Source organism: Phoenix dactylifera, unplaced genomic scaffold, assembly GCF_009389715.1.
Source record: "Phoenix dactylifera cultivar Barhee BC4 unplaced genomic scaffold, palm_55x_up_171113_PBpolish2nd_filt_p 000101F, whole genome shotgun sequence".
NCBI lineage: Eukaryota > Viridiplantae > Streptophyta > Magnoliopsida > Arecales > Arecaceae > Phoenix > Phoenix dactylifera.
In genome coordinates, this window is record NW_024067683.1 from 712,394 (window position 1) to 727,251 (window position 14,858).

General features: G+C 42.9%; 1 protein-coding gene across 1 annotated transcript in view; it reads right to left on the bottom strand.

The window, feature by feature from the left end:
• LOC103697654 (importin beta-like SAD2) overlaps nt 1-14,858 on the bottom strand; it is a 51,636-nt gene that overhangs the window by 17,889 nt on the left and 18,889 nt on the right. Inside the window, exons 11-15 of the mRNA XM_039116547.1 lie at nt 13,144-13,303; nt 13,014-13,055; nt 12,817-12,935; nt 12,528-12,726; nt 8,398-8,529 (exon numbers count right to left, since the gene is read on the bottom strand). Coding sequence (XP_038972475.1) covers nt 8,398-8,529; nt 12,528-12,726; nt 12,817-12,935; nt 13,014-13,055; nt 13,144-13,303 — 652 coding nt within the window. The remainder of the gene's footprint in view (nt 1-8,397; nt 8,530-12,527; nt 12,727-12,816; nt 12,936-13,013; nt 13,056-13,143; nt 13,304-14,858) is intronic.

Genomic DNA, 14,858 nt, shown 5'->3' on the forward strand with positions numbered 1-14,858 from the left:
ATATTAAATAGAGTTCTATTGAGACCCATCATAAAGAAAACACCTTATGAACTTTGGAAAAACAGAAAACCAAAAGTCAATTACTTTCATGTTTTTGGATGTAGGTGTTTTGTTCATAATAATGGGAAAGATAATCTAGGTAAATTTGACTCTAAATCTGATGAGGGAATATTCTTAGGTTACTCTACAACTAGTAAAGCCTATAGAGTCTTTAATAAAAGAACGTTAGTTATAGAAGAATCTATACATGTTGTATTTGATGACTCTAGTGATTTTTCCTCTAGTAAGAAAGTTAATTTTGATGATGATGGTGAAATTCTTGAAGAAAAGATAGATGAAATGGCATTACAAGATGATAATCAAAAGTTGAGTGAAGGAGCATCATCAAGCCAAGAGGCTATTGTGGATCATGGGCTAACTAAAGCTTGGAGGTATGCTCACGGGCATCCTAAGGAACTAATTCTAGATGATCCATCTCAACCGGTTAGGACTAGAGCATCCCTTAGAAATTTAAATAACCATCTAGCTTTTGTCTCACACTTTGAGCCCAAACATAGAGAAGAAGCCGAAAATGATGTAAATTGGATAAATGCAATGCAAGAAGAATAAACCAATTTACTAGAAATAAGGTATGGAATCTAGTAGAGAGACTTTCTGAATATCCAATTATAGGTACTAAATGGATTTATAAAAATAAACTTGATGAAAATGGAATTGTTATAAGGAATAAGGCTAGACTAGTAGCAAAGGGTTATAATCAAGAAGAAGGTATAGATTTTGATGAAACCTTTGCTCCAGTAGCTAGACTTGAGGCCATTAGATTATTATTAGCGTATGCATGCTCTAAGGACTTCAAACTATTTCAAATGAATGTAAAAAGTGCATTTTTAAATGGGTATATTAATGAGGAGGTATATGTAGAACAACCTCCTGGTTTTGAAAATCATCAATACCCTAATCGTGTATATAAACTAAACAAAGCACTTTATGGTTTAAAACAAGCACCTAGAGCATGGTATGAGAGGCTTAGCAAATTCCTATTAGAACATAAATTCTCTTGGAGAAATGTAGATACAACACTGTTTCTGAAAAAGCAAAACAAAGATATGTTATTAGTACAGATTTATGTTGATGATATCATTTTCGGTGCTACTAACAATCGCCTCTGCGAAGAATTTGCTGATTTAATGCAGAGTGAATTTGAGATGAGCATGATGGAAGAGCTGAACTACTTCCTCGGGCTTCAAATCAAACAGTCTGAAGGAGGCATCTTCATCAATCAAGCCAAATATATCAAGGAGATGCTCAAGAAGTTTGATATGGAGGGAAACAAGTCAATCAGCACCCCCATGAGCTCATCATGCAAATTAGACCAAGATGAATCAGGTAAATCTGTAGATCAGAAACTGTATAGAGGTATGATAGGATCCTTATTGTATCTTACTGCAAGTAGACCTGATATTATGTTTAGCGTTTGCATTTGCTAGATATCAGGCTAATCCTAAAGAATCACATCTAGTTGCAGTTAAGAGAATTTTTAAATACTTAATAGGAACTAAGAATATAGGATTATGGTACTCTAAAGAATCTAGCCTAAACTTAATAGGATACACAGATTCAGACTTCGCTGGATGTAAGCTTGATAGAAAAAGTACCAGCGGGTCTTGTCAATTTCTAGGAGAAAACCTTATCTCATGGTTTAGCAAGAAACAAAACTCGGTTGCATTGTCTACTGCTGAAGCTGAATATGTTGCAGCCGGGAGTTGTTGTGCTCAAATCTTGTGGATTAAACAACAACTAGAAGATTATGGCATTAAACAAGATAAAATTCCAAGTGCCATTAATCTAACTAAAAATCCAATTCAGCATTCAAGAACTAAACACATTGAGATAAGACATCACTTCATAAGAGATCATGTATTGAATGGTGATGTGACACTCCAATTTGTTTGTACTGATGATCAATTAGCAGATATTTTTACAAAAACCCTAAGTGAAGAGAGGTTTAGTGTGCTTAGGAGGGGATTAGGAGTGATTGATCCATCCTAGTGGTAGTTTCCACTAGATTCATTTATTTTGATGATTAGATTGTGGTTAAAATAGAGTTTCTTTTCACTGATCATCAAATCAGATCATACTTTAGTGTTTTTCCCTCATTTGGCACGAATGTAGCATGATTTTTAGGTGCGTGCCAAAGTTAGAGACGACTCGAGTAAGTTTCAGAGTCGACTCACATATAGTCGGGAGTCGACTCGAGGTCTACAGACGCATAAGGAGAGTCGACTCGCGCATATTCTGGAGTCGACTCGAGGTCGAGTCGCGAGGAGTCGACTGGCAGTCGGGATCCGACTTTTTAACCCTAACTTTGTCGTTTCGAAAACACTTCTTTCTCAAGCCGCCACTGTTCACAAGCCCTAGAGCCGACTCCTAGGTCGTCCCCAAGGCTTTCTCCGTCGACCCTTCACCGTCCCCTAGGGTTTTCCTCCCTTTCTAGGTCGTCCCCGGTCGTCCCCAAGACTTTCCCGTCGGTTCTTCACCGTTCATTAGGTTTTCCTCCCATTTTAGGTCATTATGCCGCGTAAGACCGTAGTCCGGAAGAGGTCCCGACCCGAGGCCGGTCCCGAGCGGCGCTCCAAGGCTCGGCACGATCCCGCGAGGCCACAACCTCCGGCTCGTTCCCCGCCTAGGGCGGTTCCCGCGAGGCCATTAGCCGGGAAGGCCGTCACCACCGGGAGATATGTCGACTTCGACTATCTCTTCCGGGAAGGGTTCACTATAGGTGATAGACTCAGGGCCCAGGGCTTAGAGTACTTCCTCACCTTAGATCTCCCCACATATCCAGGGCTCATTAGAGAGTTCTACGGTACCGTCCATCGGGGAGATGGGGGTATCGAGGGCACAGTAGCCGGTGTCCATCTGTTCGTTACGGAGGATCTTATTGCCCACATCCTCCACCTTCCACTAGTAGGGGTGGCTCCCACACACCCTGAGGACAGGGTTGAGGCCCTTACGGCCATTCTAGGGCATCCACCCCAGTCACCCATAGACGAGGTATCCGCTAGCTCACTACCGATTGAGATGCGGATTCTCTTGAGTATATTGTCTAGGTCCATCTTCCCTAAGACCGGAAGATTTGACTTTGTATCTGAGAGAGACCTAGCTCTCATGTTCTATATGCTTCATGACACCCCAATCAACTTCCCCAAACTCATATATCGATACATGTGTGAGCCACTAGACAGACCTAGGCTCACTCTACCCTACGGCATGGTCTTCACATTATTATTTAGGGAGTACGAGATTCCTATCCCTGAGGGGGAACCCTTTCGCGTATTGCGATGGACTGATCGCACGCGTGCAGGGACCCTACACAGGATGGGGTTTCGGAAGAGAGAGGGGATTTGGGTTAGGAAGTCATCCATCACCACACAGACCACCAGACCTTCTCCCAGTCCTGAGCCCGATTCTGACTTTCCTGACGTACCAGACTTTCCACCCACTTCTGCTCCTACTACTTCCGCCGGACCCTCCTCCTCGGCTCCACCACCCATGGAGGTCCGCATTGATCCTGAGCAGCTCCGAGAGCTGCGGCAGGAGATAGTCCGAGATCTGAGGGATGAGTTGCTTCGGGAGCTCCGAGGTTCGATGCCTACTCCCTCTACTGCGCCCACATCTTCCGCGTTTGTTCCTTCCCTGACAGCCGTGACTGACATGACGGCTGAGGTGCGGCAAGAGATATACAACATGAGGACCTTGATGCAGGCCCAGTTCCATAGCATGGGTGAGGTCACGAGCACCACTCGACAGATGCGGGATGACATCGGCCGTGACATGTCCACCACTACCGCGGGGGCCGAGCGCTTGTCGAATGTGCTCATCGACAAGCTGGACGGACTGCAGAAGTCGGTGCTCGAGCTGGATACGACACAGAGCAGGGCCATCCAGGCCATCATTCGCCAGCTCGAGAACGTCACCAATGCGGTCCAATCACTCGTGGAGCGCATGCCTCGAGGAGACACATCCTCGAGAGGAGGAGCCACATCCTCGAGAGGAGGAGATACATCCTCGAGAGGAGGAGCTACATCCTCGAGGAGACCATAGCTACTTTTTGTGTTTTGTTTTGACATGTATTGTTTTGCTTTACTTATTGTATTCTGAAATGTACTTACATACAAATTAATACAATGAGTAGCCGCATTTTTCTTCAATACTGTGCCTTTTGATCTATGTTTGATTGTGTGTTCTGATTACCTCCTTTTTGATATGATGACAAAAAGGGGGAGAAATATGTATAAAATATGTAAAAGGGGAAGAAATATGCATAAAATATGTAAAAGGAATCAATGGAAATCAATAAAAAGATAAACTCTTAAAACACACAAATTTGTTCTAAGTGGATTCGGTACCTCGAGGCTCATTATCTCTCTTTTGGGGCTCCTAATGGAGTAATCTCCAGAATCTATTCAAGGGATATTCGGAGATTAGCTGAATCCTACTCAAGAACAAATTGACAGATTTTCCCTCTAAAAACCAAAATTTCAGTTCAAAAACTTCAAAGCATTAAAAGGAAATTCAAAGAATCAAAACAAAGTAGAATGCATATGTTGAGGGGGAGAATCTGAAATTTTAACAAAGCTAAATCATTAAAGATATATAAGCCAAACAATTGATTGCATAATATAAAGGCTTATATAATTCCAAATGAAAGGGGGAGCTTTAACTCCGAAATTTACTGTTTCACTCCTTTCAAGCTTGGATAAATTGAATTACCAGACATTTGAATTCATTTATGGATTTTATTTCATTGTTTATTGTGTAATTCACTTTACATATACTCAATGTTTTGTCATCATCAAAAAGGGGGAGATTGTGGAGTGATTGATTAAAACCCTATTTGATTTTGATGAGCTCAAAGCATTTGAGTATATTTCTTGTTTACTAATGAATTCAATTAAGTGTTTTCAGTGAAAATCTTCTCTAAGTGTCTCTAGACTTGGTTCATAGTATTTTGGATAAGTTAAGAAGTCAGCTTGAACCAAAGTCTGAGACTCGAGTCGACTCCAGAGTATTACGAGTCGACTCCAAGCGTATCAAGTTCACTGGCACGGGCTCGAGTCGACTCCGGATCGGTACGAGTCGACTCCGACTGAGAACAGACAGACGAACAGAAAGCTTCAATTCAAAACCTGTCAGCGAGTCGACTCCCGAAGTGCGCGAGTCGACTCCAATGTTTACCGAGTCGACTCCGGAGAAGTATGAGTCGACTCCAAGGAGTCACAGGCAGAAAAGTCAGAGAGCAGTTTTCGGGTCTGAGATTCGAGTCGACTCCAGTAGAACGCGAGTCGACTCCGATGGTTGGCAAGTCGACTCCAAAGAAAGTGAGAGTCGACTCTCAGAGGAACACAAGGAAAAAGACAGAAAGCATTTTTCGGACTCTGAGATTCGAGTCGACTCCCGCAATACGCGAGTCGACTCCGAGACTCCGCGACCACAAAGAAGACAGAAGACCAAGTTACTGCCTCTGAGATTCGAGTCGACTTCCAGACAGCTAGAGTCGACTCCAAGGCAGCTTCACATCAAAAAGGCAGAAGACCAAGTTTCGGAAACTGAGAGCCGAGTCGACTCCGAGGAAGTTCGAGTCGACTCCAAGACTGGACGAGCCAAAAAGACAGAAGATAGGGAGTTCGGGCTCTGAGCGCTGAGTCGACTCCCAGGATTGACGAGTCGACTCGAGTGGACCAAATTCAAAAATAAATCCACGGACTCCATGGGATGAGCCGACTCCGAGAAAGCCAAGTCAGCTCCAGAAGTTGGCGAGTCGACTCTGGGTCAAGACGAGTCGACTCCCAGTCGCGAAGGCAACTTTAATTCAAATCTGGAACAGTTGCCGAGTCGACTCCGGAAAAGTATGAGTCGACTCCCGCTACAGACGAGTCGACTCCTGATCGCGCGAGTCGACTCCAACCCACCAACGGACACATTGTCAGGCTGTGCAGAGTGTGCAGAACGGGCAGAAAAAGGTGTCTAACGGCTAGTTTCCGTGGGGGTTGGTTTAAATAGCCACAGAAGATTGTAGCAAAGTAGAGAACAACCATTCCACTCCAAGTATTCAAGCATTCAATCTCTGCAACCTGTTCTTCAACGAAAAAAGAGGGAAGAGCTGCATTAACTGCATCCACCTACATCTTTCCAGCAATTAAAGAATCCTCCTCCTGCATTCAAGTCGACTACACATTCAAGAGGAGACCCGAAGTTTAAGAAGCCATTCCTCTTCTCCAACTTAAAAGCGTTTGAGGGCTTCTAAACTCTTTTCAGATTATATTGTTTTCCATCTGCTTTTGAGAAGCTTAGTTTTCTGTTTGTCTATTTTATTTACAACTTGTATCTGCTTGGTTCAATCGGGGGATTGAATCAAGGGTATTGAGGTTGGTTGGTGAGCCGAGTGTAAAACCAACGTGTGTAAGGGTTCGATTGTGATCCCGGAAAAACAATCGGGGTGGTTCTAGTCGGTGAGCCTGGAAAAACCGACCGAGTTCGTTGTGAGCTCGTAAAACAACAAGTTTGGTTGTGAGCTTGGAAAACAACCGGCTGTAATCCAAGGGGGTTATAGTGAATTCCCAAGTGAGACTTGGGGAGTGGACGTAGGAGCAAGGGTTAGCTCCGAACCACTATAAAACTTGGTGTTTGTGATTGATTGTCTCTCTTCTTCTTCCTCTCATATCACTCACAGCACATAGCAATTAATTAAACAACTTGCAATAGTTTTAATTAGTCATTCACAACGTTTTAAATAGCTAAATTATTTTAAAACCCAATTCACCCCCCCTCTTGGGTTGTCTATCTGGGCAACACACATCTCCTTGGAAACTCATCCCTGCAGCCTTTCTTCTTATATTTTTAAGAGATCTGATTCCCGATACCTGCACCAGACCTGCTTCCAGTAACTACTTAGTTTTGAGTCTTCTGTTAAAAATCCTAGCCATTAATATTCCTTGTTCTAAGCCCAAAATCTCAAACCTAGATACTTCCTTCCCACTCCTAAGCCCTCAAAACCTCAAATATGTTTATTCCTTGCTTAATTCGCCGCATAATACCCAAGACAAATCCAACTTACTTATCTGGGCAGATAGCCTCATTTATCTAAAAAGTCCACAAGTTTCACTTCCCTATAATCACATCAGAGACTGGTTTCACTGAGGCTTTGTTGATACAAGTTGACATATCCTCCAGACACAACACTTGAAAAACAAGCTGCACCCAGGCATCCATTGCAGGAAACAGATACAACCTCCTCAATGGGAGAACAGAACCTACTATTTTTAGGTTGCGAAAAGTCTTAATTCTTTTTCACCATAAATAGAATAATCTTCCTTATTGTGCACAATATGCATTGCAGATTTTGGTCATTACATACATTACCTGTAATCTGTTGATCTATATCCAGGACCAAGTTCTAAGTTGATACATGTTCAATTTTTTTATAAATTCCGATTTGATAAACTTGTACTTTTTTAGCTGAAGACAAGCATACTGTATTCTAGGATTGGGGAATATGGCTGAACTTTTGTTAGTTTTTCAGTCTGCAAAAGCACAGTTCCATCAAGCTGAGAAAGACAACATATAACCCAACTCAAGATTCAGAAATAGTGAAGGGCATGTGTACCTATTGCAAGAAACTTCAGAGAAGCAACCTGGCAAAAGCACATCTTGCATTCATATCAATGCAATCACCTCATGTTTGAGAAGAGACAGGTCAAGTGCACCAGGTTTCAGCTAAAAGTTTGAAACAGTGACAGACCTACATGTGCTTCATAATGAACTAACTTCAATTACATCAGATTCTATATCGTGCACAGAAAAAAAATAAACATGCATTCTAATGGCATTCTAATAATTTTTTAATATCACATACATGAACCAAAATTATTTTTTATTAAAATTCACTAGTTATACATCCTAATAGATAGCATGCATCTTTTACTCAACTCATCCCAACCAGAATGAAAATATTCCAGTAGATCAAAAAAATCAATTAGAAAACATCATGAAATTTCTACTTAAGAAGTTATATTTTTCTATGCATTTGTAAACTACAAACCAAAAAATTGAAAGAAAAAAAAGCTTAAGAAAAATTCGGCATAACCAGCATAAAAGAAAATAATTAAGTATATTTTCATTGCAAAAAAGTTAACATGTTGTATGTTCAAAAATATGCAGAGCATATATGGAACATAAAATAAGATGCCAACAACAGCACACAGAAATTGTAATACAAAGCCTGACATACTAATCAAAGCCCTTTACTCCATTGAAGAGACAAACAACTTTGTCAAAATTGAGTATAGAATCTTGAGAAATATAATCAACGGACATAAGCACATAAGAATACAGACTTACTTTCAAAGTAATCAATAGCCCAATCATTAAGAGCTTCCATTATCAAAGGCCAAAGACTCCACATCTCCAATGAAATTGTTGGGGAGACAAATGTCATATAGGAGACAATTTCCAAAACTTCTTCAAAAACATCTGCCAATCGTAAAGAGAGTAACAAGAGAAACATAAGTTCAATTCAGAAAAATGCCGCGGACTTTCAGGAAGAGTTGTAACAAGATAACAAGAGACAATAGGTTCCTAAGGAAGACACAAGCTTTCCAAAAGAGCACCTATTGGAAAATCTTAAGTGAATCTTATATATCAGATAAAGTGACATTAACATATACAAAAAAACAAAAATATCAGAGATCATTACCAAATAATATCCTCAGACTTGATAAGATTGACAAAAAATTCACTACTTGCAACTAAACTAGATAATCAACCATTAAGAAAACAACAAAGGCTACTATTTACTATTTAACAAATATTACTAAAAAATATATGCACAACAAACAGGTAACATTTAAAATAAAAAGCTAAAAGAAGGGAGATTTATTACTCAAGCACATATAGACATATCTTCTATTATATAAATCAACACACGACTCCAAGCTCAAAGACCAATAATGCTGGTCATGAGCAATTATAGAAAAGGTGGAGGATTGGCGTCAAGTTAGCAGCCTATCATCAAAAGAATGAACAATCTAATCGAAATCAGTATGATTTAAAAGCCATAACACACACAAAATATATAGCTTAAGGCTGGTTAGCTATTCTTGTTAAAACTTAACCAGATTGCAGAAGCTGACTTCGGCAAGAAGTGCTGACACTTGGTGTGAGTCCCACCAACTAAATAAAGGATTACTAGACGCAATCACCAGAACCAGATTAAATTCGAATTACTCATCCGAGCTAGGTCCCAATGGCTTTGACTCGATTAACAGAAGCTCTACTTTCGGTCTCTCTCTTCCGGAATAGATGTACTAGAGTATGAGGCTCCTCAACCTTTTGTCACGAACTATAAATGCAGTCTCACTATGTGTTCAACAAAAAAGTTTCCATAGTTATTTATTAACTCAAGTACCTTAAACACATCTTATGTAATCTTCGATGTATCTATGGAATAACTTAAACAACTTACAAACTTATGGCTTCTCTATTACTTTGTTTCTTTAATAGCATATATCTCTCATCTTTCTCTTTTCAATTTTTCATTTTTGGATAAGCATCAAAACAAGGACTGCATACTTAAATATGCATATATATTATATGCATGTATATATGCATATTCATATCATGTTCCCATGCCTAGGAATTTGGAAACTACCATTTTTGACACATGAGAACACTCAGACACTTGGCACCCGTGTCACGTGAACAAGTAACAATGATGATGAAACAAATTGTTAGCAGCACCAGACAGGTTTGTCAATTTATGGTTCAGATTGTGATGAAAATTTTAAGCTGACTAATATACGTAGATTAGGTTTCACATTGTGACCCATATATGTAAAGTTAAATCCATTGCCAAGAAGACGGAAGAAGATTAATGAAAAAACAAATTTCCTTTTTGGTTCTAATCAAGGTTCGTGGTACCGACGTACCGGTGGGCACCGGTATCGGTACCGAACCGGCCAACAGCGAATCCGTGGACTTGAAAAAAAAAAACAACGCTCATGCGCGGATGCATTAAATGCCACTCTGGGGCATTAAATGCCCCACGCGAGCTACCCCGTATGGGTGCACTGCCCTGCGGTGCGAACCGCGCGCAGGTGCACTGCCCCTCGTGGGTGCGATTCCCTGTTGGGGAATCGGCCGCGGGCACGGTTCCCTACGCAGGGAATAGCGCGCAATTCCCCGCTCACACGAGGGCGCGCTGCCCGATGTGGGCAAAGTTCCCAATGCAGGGAACCGCGCATGGAACCCCGTGCGGGCGTGGTTCCTAGCTCGAAAGACCCCGCGCGGGCGCGGTTCCCAGCTCGGGGAACCGCTCTCGGAGAACTACGCGCAAGCACGATTCCCAGCTCGTGCCCGTGCGGGCGTGCGAGGACCCCTATTTAGGACCCGAGCCCGCCGCACCATCATCCCATTACATTCGGGCATGAGGAGGCCAATGGAGGACGCCTAGCATGGAGGAAAGCCCTCCATGACCTAGGAGGCTATGAAGAGAAGCGGCCCCAACGATGCCCGTACTTAGCCTCGGCACACCCACGCACACCCGCATCACCTTGGCCGAGCCTTGGCCAAGGCAAGAGCAACCAAGAGGAGCATCAAAGGCAAGACCATGGCCCCGCATACTTGACATGGGTGGAAGTTGCCATGGCAAGGTTGGCCTAGAGAGGGCACATCATCAGCAAGACCGTGGCCCCACATGTTTGACATCCATGCCAGGCACCCACGGCGAACGCACACCAAGACAGCACGCACCCACGGCCACTGCAGAGCCTGGCTTGGCCAGGCCAACCTCGCAAGCTACAGTGCTTTGGACGAGGTTCTGCGAGAAGAACCTCGCCAGCTACAGTGCCAGGCGCGCCCAGAAGAAGAGACAGGCCTGACGAGGTTCAGGCCAAAGAACTTCGCCAGCTACAGTGCGCCAGGCGAGGTTCGGCCTGCCCAACCTCGCCTGCTACAGTGCCGCACGCCAACCAGCCCGCCAGTATGCTCGCGCGCCCGCCCGCGCGCAGCGACCAGCCCGTGCACGCCCGCCGCGTGCGACCCAGCACACTCGAGCGAGGTTCGGCCCAACGAACCTCACCAAAGTCCTGCGTGCGTCCGACACGCGCCCGCCTGCGCACACAGCGCCCGCCCGCGCCCGTACGGCTTGCGTGGCGCCCGCCCGCGCCCGTACGGTGCCCGACTGCGCGCACGTCGCCCTGACTATGCGCGGCCCCGAAGCCGCACGCCCTATCCGCACACGGGGCCCAAGCCGCGTGCCCTATCCACCCGAGACACGCGCCCAGGCCGCACGCCCCGTCCGCCCGAGACACGCGCCCCGGCCGCCCGGGGCGCACGTCCTGCACTAGGTTGGCTGCAGCCGGCCTCTACATGGATTTGATGACTAAGGCAGCCATCCCTCTTCATGCTAAGGGTGGCCACGCTTTGGCCCTTTGGAGGCACACATGGGAAGCTATAAATAGGACCCAAAGGGGCATCTTTTGCATCCTATCTTATCCTATCTTGTATGTTGTATTTTCGGCCTTGAAGGCTTGGGAGGGACTTAGTCTCTATTGTATTCGATCTTGAGGTTGTCCAAGACTTGGGCTAGGAGAAACCCATCATAGTTTCCTCTAGATATTTTGCTTGTAGCTTCATTTTGGGAATAGAATCAATCCTTAAGCTTTCCTCTACATGTCTTCTTGTGAGTGATTGTTTCTCTTCAAGCCAAGGGTCGGGCCAAGCTGTAACCAGTAGACCCGCCCCTTGTCTTGATTCCCACGGCCATCCAAAGGAGTGCGTCCATCACTTCCAACAAGCTAAGAGTCAGGCCAAGCTGCAGCAGTAGGCTCGCCCCCTTGACTTGTATCTGTGACCATCCTAAGGAGTGCATAGCACCCGGCATTACCCGTCCGGCCCATCTCCCTACAATTCTAAGGCATCCGCAAGGAGCAAAGGAGCTAAGCTTGGTGTGGCGACTTGGGGCTGAGAGCCGCCCTCCAACAAAGCTGCGCTTGAGCTGGTGCGAACCAGCCCGGTTCGCACCAGTAAACAGCGAAAATTGGCCAATTTCAGCCCCTATAAAGCCAAAACCATTTTTCACAGCTGAACCGTGGTTAGGGCCAGTACCGGTACGATATGAACCGACCGGTTCGGACCTTGGTTCTAATCCATTTTTACAAAAGACTAACTAGATTAGATGATAGTTTTGCGACCATGAAAATAGATGTCTGCTTTTGATAGGTTCCAAGAACATCAGAAGAAAGCAGCATAATACCATTGCTGGATAAAAATTTAGACAAACATATGACAGAAAAATGTCTTAAGAGGTGAGGCCAAACTTCATGTCATTTTGGACAAAGGTATATGTCACAATGCAAGAATTTTCTGTTCAGATTGATAATAATGATACCACGCATATAAACAACTTATATTCATTGCATATATTTGATCAGTTTCATCTGTTATATGGATCCTAAAAGTAGAAGTTGTACCTTGACCATCTGTAGTCAACATTCTCCGCATTATAGGTAATAATATAGGCTCAATTTGGACAAAAAGATGGGGAAGCCTGCTCACAGACTCAAGAATTGTGCTTATGGCACGCAAACAACCAACAGCTGCCAGAGCACCTGAATCATCAGCCTCATCATCTGCTTCAGAGGTATCCATGCACCTCCAGAATGCAGCAGCCTAGGCAAAAATTTTCATCATATATATGATAAGGAACTGCATTGCAGCGCATGAATATATAGAGCGTTGTTAGACATGCAAGTAAATTACCAGATTCTGGCATAAGCCAATAGCATACGGAGCCATCTCTTCACCAAATTTGTCCACAACAGTCTCAAGAGTGAAGACAAGGTCCTCATTTTCAACTTCATTCATGAGTTTGAAAAACTCTGCAAGTGAAATTAAGAATCCATTAAATAATGTTCCTTCAGATGGAGATATTTATAGAATTATAAAAAAATACATACCATCGAGCAATTGAGGAAGAATTGGACGGATCTCATTTAGATCTGTATCAGAAACAGCACTCTCATAGAATTCAAGAGAATAAAAATAAAAAGGAAGTACAAAGAGTTGAATGAGGCCAAGAAAACATGCCTTTGCATGCTTCAACGAAAGAGCGCAATGCAAAGACTGAATCAACACGCACAGGAAGCTCTGGATCATGCAATCCTGAGACAACAGAGTGTAAAGCTCTGCGAAAATTGTTTTGGTCTTGAAAGTTGATATGAGCATACTGCCCTGCAACCCATGCTGCCTGATAGTCCATCATACAGATGAAGCAATTAATAAAAACAAGTAAATTTGTAAAGAAAAAAAATAATAATTCAGCCTTTAACATATAGACCTAAAAGTGGATTTAAAATGAAAAAGATAAAAACAATCAACAAAATTGACTCTCATAAATCCAGTTCTAGACATGGGATAAAAAAAAAGGTAATGATATCATCCAAGAATAAATGCAAACAAGATTTTGCTTCCAAAAGTCAACAAACACTTTGATTCATCCAATTTATTTAAATATTGGATGTTGAGAAACTTACAACGGTAACAACTTAACATATCTCAAGGCATGCACACACATTTATATAAGGAAAAGCAAATGAACCCCACAATTATCACACATACTTTAGTTTTTATTGATGAGAGCTAGAAATGCAGATGGGCAGGAATATGCACTTAGCAGGTAATGACAACTCACATGCATTTATTTTGTCAGTTCCTACTTAATGCATTCTAGTAACATAATTTACTAGACATCACTATGATCAATCTCTTACAGATTATTATTTCTACCCAGCCTATCAATACATGAACTGCATGGCTGATAGAGATCATCTCCAATTGGATTTAAAGGCAGTGGTGAATAGGCTTCATGATTCAGAAAAGAGGCATATATTGCTCTTAGAGGGGTAATACTGTGTTCTAGGAAGCCTGACTATCAGTATAATTAAGTCCAAGTCTCAAACATCATCCTAACATGAATGGATTTGAACAAATGGAGAAATATTTAGCCAGTAATACATAGCTTTGGAGAAGCCAATGCATTTGTTGGGAAAGATGAGCTTGAGCGCAGTGTGATTCACTGCAAAATACATATTTACTGAACTCAATTCATGCACTACTACTTACTGGCAGAATGCCTTCAAATGGGCTTACATGAATACTTTTGGCTTGCAGATGATTGGGAGATATTGTATGCTAGAAATGTACCAAAACTAAATGACTGCATTTGACATCTGCTCGCAAACCATTTCATTCAATGGGTGTGAGAGAAACTAAAGCACATTGCTACTTATCCATTCAAAAGTGAGAAATCACCTCACACATTGCCGGTGTGAAAAGTTACATGCACTATGTCATGCATTTAATGCTAGGTGCACTAGCCAGCACAAAAGCAGAGATGTGTGTTGATCCTCTCAGCACAGAGACCATACATGATAAGAAGAACCTATGATCAGCTAACTTGAGGATTAACAAAACCAAAAGGACAGAGAGCTACACAAGCCCAATGTTCCTCCTGCACCTTACCACTTTACCACAGGGCAGGTCAGGGTTCAAGATGTCTATCTGAGAGGAACATAGGAATCCTAATGGCTGACTCAGGCCAAGGGCAAGGAGACGAGTGGGAAGATGTAATCAAGATGATGACTGGTCCGTTAAGGATTCAAATGAACAGCAGGGGCACATTACGGGGCTCTGCAGATCATGTTATCAATCATGATAGGGTGCAAGGGCCAATCATGGGACCAAGGCCAACCATGGTATCAAAAATATGATGGCAGGGTGAACAAAGGAACTACTAAGAACAT